Raw genomic sequence first — 5,421 nt, 5'->3', positions numbered from 1 at the left:
AACTAGTTCGCTATAAGATAAAAACAGGTGAACACGTTACCATTCAAAACATTACATCCACCGCATTGGCTAGTGCCGCGCCCCTCCACCTATGAGACCTGGGATTGGATCCCAGTTTCTTCCTTTTTCACCGGATGGCAATGATCTAGAAAATATTATCATGACAGTTTATAAATATTTGAACTATGTCACATGTCACTATGTCACATTTTTATTATTATGATATGCCATTTATTATTATTATTAAGTGATGGCATTTTTTTCTTCTTTTTTGTTGACATGGCGCCTCAAATTATTGGACCATGGCAAGTTTAAATATATTTTCAATATCCATGGTTAATTTCTGATATTAGAGGACGGCATTTCTCATAAATTCAGAGCATGACATTTAATTTTTTTGGTCTTTTTCTCTGTTTTTATAAGAAAAGTTTTTTTGTTCTTGACATTTTTTAAACTGAAAACACAGTTAACTAGGCATTTTGGGTCAATCAGGGTCGCCACCTGGCCCGCCCCAGCAAACGATCACAAACGATCGATAGGAGCTGCTCCCGTGGTGAACGAATCGTTCAGCTCCGAGGCGATCGATCGCCAGCTATTAGGGTCGCATCATGATAGGATATATGCGAGCCAGCCATCCGGTGATCGATCGGGGTCGCATGGAGCGGACGGCAATGGCAGCTAGCGAGCGAGCGTGCGCGCGTGTCGCCGCCGCTCTCGGTCGCGCGCCCGGCGCGTTCATCCGCTCCTCACACGTTGCAATTGCATCCCTGGTCGCACGGCGCCGACGGCGGCATGTAGCCCATGGCACGGGGAGGCGATGATGAGATGGCCGACGCGTGCGTGCGTGGCCGTACCTGGACGACACACCTCACGCATGCACGTCGTAATTCTTGCGTGCGTGCACGGCACTGAACAGGGCGCGTGATTTGAGTGAACCGGGGACGATACAGATTGCGGTGAACCAGTCTCGCGATGACATGTACTGCTACTTGTGATGGGTTTGCTAATTAAGAGCCCGGGTTTTTTTAACTGACGAACCCGGGTTTTAGTGTATGGTTAAATTGAACCGTGCGAAACCAATGCATCGCATACGACTATACGAGGTCGTCTGACACATATACACAGGATATATAGCTGTACCCTTGGTTTGACTACGCACCGACAAATGTGTTTATTACACGGAAGACCTACAAAAAAGCACATTCAGTTTGAATTCTTGCGACAGTTGAGCGCCAGACAAACACAATAACTGGCATACGCGGAGCTATACAGGGATGGGCAGTAGACCGGTGACCAGATTCCGCTTGGCTGATTTTTGTTTGCTCTGAATGTTGATCATGATCGCAAATTGCTATTGCCTTTTGAGTCATTGCATGCTTAAACAAACGCTGTTGTGTTTCTTGCTGCCATGCCATCTGATGTGAATAAGATGCAACGTAACACTGTCGAGATGCCTACCGGAATGCTAGTCAAAAATTTCTGCTCAATTGCCAGTCATTGAAAATGAGTAAATGACAGAGATAACCCTTGTTACTTTTCAGCACAACCGTTGTTCTTCAGTGCCTCCCGGGCTTCCCTGCAACAACAACAACATTTTGATGCGTGAGATTTCTGCACTACTACGTTTCCCAGAGAGCAAATAGTGTAACAAAAGCATGCACATAGCAACAGGAATAATTGGATCCTCTTCCCTATGTAGATGTATCTCGAATTTTCAGAAACACGGCCGCAATTGTAACTCTGAATTCCGACAGACGCAAAAATAACTGATTCCAAGTTTTTTTCTTTCTAAAAATATGGACTGAATCCACGTGATTCTCAAACCAATCAAGCAGGTGAGACTGTTCAGTCATGACCGAAAATCCTGTCTTTTATTTTGGTCTTTTTATAACCCGACCATCCAGATTTGATGAACAAATTTTCCTGGTACCCAGACGTACTGTCAGTTTTTGGTCATATGACCAAACAATATAGAGTGGCAGACAGAAGCAAATTTGGATGGGATGTCAGTGAAATTTTGACTAGCATTTCGGTAGGCATTTCGACAGTGTTACGTTGCATAGATTCACATCAAATGGCAGCAAGAAACACAACAACATTTAAGCACAATAAGTCATAACCAATAGCAGTTTACGATCATGATCAACGTTCAACATTCAGAACTCACAAATTCTGTGAATGTTGTGTTTTCGGGTACGGGGATTCATTGGCCGAAACAAAGTCCCTGCCGACAACTAGTACTGCATAATACTACGCAAAATGAAAACATGGATGGTTACCTTAAAGCATTTGCGATATCAACATTTGTAGGATCCAGCTTCAAGCCATCTTCAAAAGCCTCGGATGCCTTTTCATAGTCCTGTAAATAGACGCCAGCACATGATCAACTCCATGGCTACGAAAGATTGGGTGTTATAACTATTATGTTCCTAATTTTTCTTACCTCCTGCAACATTAGAGCCGCGCCTTTTCGGTAGTAGCCTTTGGGCCAACGAGGTCTCACCATTGTGCACGCATCAGCATCAGAGAGAGCATCTTTTCCTCTTCCCAGGCGCAACAAGCAGAAGCTCCTATTTGCTAGCAGGATTGCAAGATCTTTGGGACTAGGCTCGAATTTCATTGCCTGCATACCAACCGCAGAGGTGGTTGATGTAACATGGTAGTGATGCATACATCAATAGTAAATAAAAAATTACCCACGAGATTTGAACTACTCAGCATTGCTAGCTACAAACTCGGAGAGGGAAAACATCTGAATGTTTTAGTTCAAATTTAAATTGTATGTTCTAACTTAATTTATTTTGCAACATTTGTAAGTGAGAAAAGGTGGGCCCAAACTCAATACCGAAAACTTCACATATTAAGGAGAAAGCGCGACATTAAAAGAACATTCAGAGAGAAAAAGGGGAGAAAAAGAAGGCCTAGCCAATCTAGCTAACCTAACTTCCCACCATAAACCGTGCAGGAAAACTTGGTCACAAATCAGAAGTTTTTTGTTCTATAATTTTTCTATGTTTTTTGCATTTTGCTTTTGTTTATCCGTACATAACAGTTTTTCCAGGTTCAATGAATATGGGATAGGAAACTCATGAAAATAAATACCAAATTAAGGTAGCATCAAAAGCAACTTCTGTAAGGTGTTAACAGAGCTATGGTGTTGCAGCAAGCAGCTGAGTGACTTACACAAGTATATAGTTCTCCTGCTGTCAGATATTCCTTCCTATTAAAAGCCTCTGTAGCTTGTAATTTCAGCTCACATCTTCTCTTTTCACACTTACTTTTATCCTGATCACAAAATATTTTTCGTCAGAAAAAATATTTACAAAAAACAGAGACAAGAAGTTGCATTTAGACATTAGCAATGACTTCATAACATGTGCATAACATTTTCTGTTATTATATAGGAATATCATTAGCAAGCATAGTCAGAAGTGTACAAGAATTTGATGACACCTATTAATGGTAAATAGTAGTAATATATAATGGAACATTGGAACTGCAATTGTGCATAGAAGGAAATACATACCCTTGGGTTCAAACCAAATGATTTCACATGAGATATGATACCATCAATACTCCAATCCGGCAATGTTGAAATAGGAGAAGTTAAAGGAAACAACATTTCAACCATATTCCTTCTGCCTTTTAGTGCAGCAATTTCAATTGGAGTCGTACCAAACTGCAAGTCAAATTAGCAATAGCTGATTTCAGAATTAATCACTAATACAAAATGGCGTACATTTGAGAAAGAGATTTGGCAAGTAGTCATCACCAATGTATATGCCAGTTGTGCTTGCAGATAATTCAGACACTAGTAGTTAATTTAGAATTTCAAAAAAGTTATACCAAAAATGGCTGTAAAGACATTGCATAGAAAATTATTATTATTACACGGTAACAGTAAGAACAGCTTTAGCAACAATTAATATGGAACGGAGGGAGTAATATATGATAAGAACAGAAAAGAGGAAACGGTAAGACTCACTGCATCTCCAGTATTGGGGTTAGCACCAGCATCTAGTAAGCACCTCATGATATCAGGTAAGCCGTTGTTTGCAGCCACCATCAATTGAGTAACACCGATATAATCAGTCTTATTCACATCAGCACCAGCCTGTGTAAACAGAATTACTATCTGATTATTTGAGTAGGTGCTTGAGATGTCATCCTCAGAAGACACATCCACCCAAAATTAAGTGAAGCAGCATCTACAGATTACTCTTAAGAATCTTGATAAGAAGAAATATTACTGACCTCAATGAGTAGCTTAACGCATTCCAACGATTCTTTCTGTATGGCCATACTCAGTGGGGTACTATCAAGGTCCAAAACCTTATTAGGCTGTGGAAAGTGAAAAAAGAAATCATTTTCTTATACTTGAAAAACAAAGGTACAATAGAGAAATAACATGAGGCCATTATATGTTTACATACATTGATATTTCTCATGGAAACGCACGGATTTTTTTAATGGAAGTTAGACATAAAATTTACAACACCTGTGGAAAAGTGAGCATGTTTCACTTAAAGAGAAGTACTATGGTCAAATGTTGAATACATGGTTTTACAATGTACCAACGTAATTTTTTGGTTTAGATCAAGCAAAACTTCTGCATATACCAAGATTTCTCTATTTCAGTGAATGGTAGCCCCAAATGGGAGATGAAGGCCCTTAAAAAAACAGGTTCTTTCTTTTGCTTAACTTAAAAGAGAAATAGAAAAACTGGTCTTACATCTGCATGGTGCTCCAACAAAACCTTCATCGGGCCAACTTCACCGAGATTAGTGGCCGCATGCAACGGGGTACCGTGCTTAGAATCGAAAACATCCACATTGGCTCCCCTTGAAAGTAGCAATTCTACTATTTCACAATTTCCAAGAAGAGAAGCTTTTTACAAATCAACATTATAAGCATGGTTTCCTACATGCATACATCTCCAATGACAGATCTATATTAAAATGAGCTACGGATGAGCACGAGGTTTCTCTCATTAATGGCCTAGTGACCACTTTCACATATATTTTTCTCTTGGCGGCACCGGAAATCATCAAGTCCTCGCGGCCAGAGGCATTGGCTAATTTTGCTCTTTTTTGGTTTCCAAGCTTTTGTAAAGTGCTGCAAACTCAGAACGTTTTGGCTCCAGTTTTTATGAAAATGTTCAGGTTATGAGTAAACAAGACTACAGCTAACAAGTAACATAGAATTAATTAGATATTGTTTTGGCTCCAATCTTCAAAGTCGCGCCATCATCCAAATCATCTGAGAGAGAGAGAGAGAGATATCTGAGCTTGGTCGATAGGGGAGAGAGAGAGTGAGAGAGAGATCTGAGCTTGGTCGATAGGCATATATATTACGTAAATATGTATCAAAGACAGACTAATGTAAAGACATTTGGCAAAACAAATATGCCCTGGGACTGCA

General features: G+C 40.2%; 1 protein-coding gene across 1 annotated transcript in view; it reads right to left on the bottom strand.

Moving 5' to 3' along the window:
• Positions 1-1,178: 1,178 nt before the first annotated feature.
• Positions 1,179-5,421, bottom strand: part of LOC119367327 (protein fem-1 homolog C-like) — a 4,929-nt gene continuing 686 nt past the window's right edge. The window contains exons 4-11 of the mRNA XM_037632872.1: positions 4,733-5,259; positions 4,255-4,341; positions 3,986-4,114; positions 3,527-3,679; positions 3,184-3,285; positions 2,444-2,623; positions 2,280-2,359; positions 1,179-1,576 (exon numbers count right to left, since the gene is read on the bottom strand). Of these exons, the coding sequence (XP_037488769.1) occupies positions 1,531-1,576; positions 2,280-2,359; positions 2,444-2,623; positions 3,184-3,285; positions 3,527-3,679; positions 3,986-4,114; positions 4,255-4,341; positions 4,733-4,762 (807 nt within the window). The 5' untranslated portion in view covers positions 4,763-5,259 and the 3' untranslated portion in view covers positions 1,179-1,530. The remainder of the gene's footprint in view (positions 1,577-2,279; positions 2,360-2,443; positions 2,624-3,183; positions 3,286-3,526; positions 3,680-3,985; positions 4,115-4,254; positions 4,342-4,732; positions 5,260-5,421) is intronic.

This window comes from Triticum dicoccoides, chromosome 2B, assembly GCF_002162155.2.
Source record: "Triticum dicoccoides isolate Atlit2015 ecotype Zavitan chromosome 2B, WEW_v2.0, whole genome shotgun sequence".
Taxonomy (NCBI): domain Eukaryota; kingdom Viridiplantae; phylum Streptophyta; class Magnoliopsida; order Poales; family Poaceae; genus Triticum; species Triticum dicoccoides.
The sequence above is the reverse complement of the archived record's forward strand: the minus strand, read 5'-3'. Positions and strand labels throughout refer to the sequence as shown.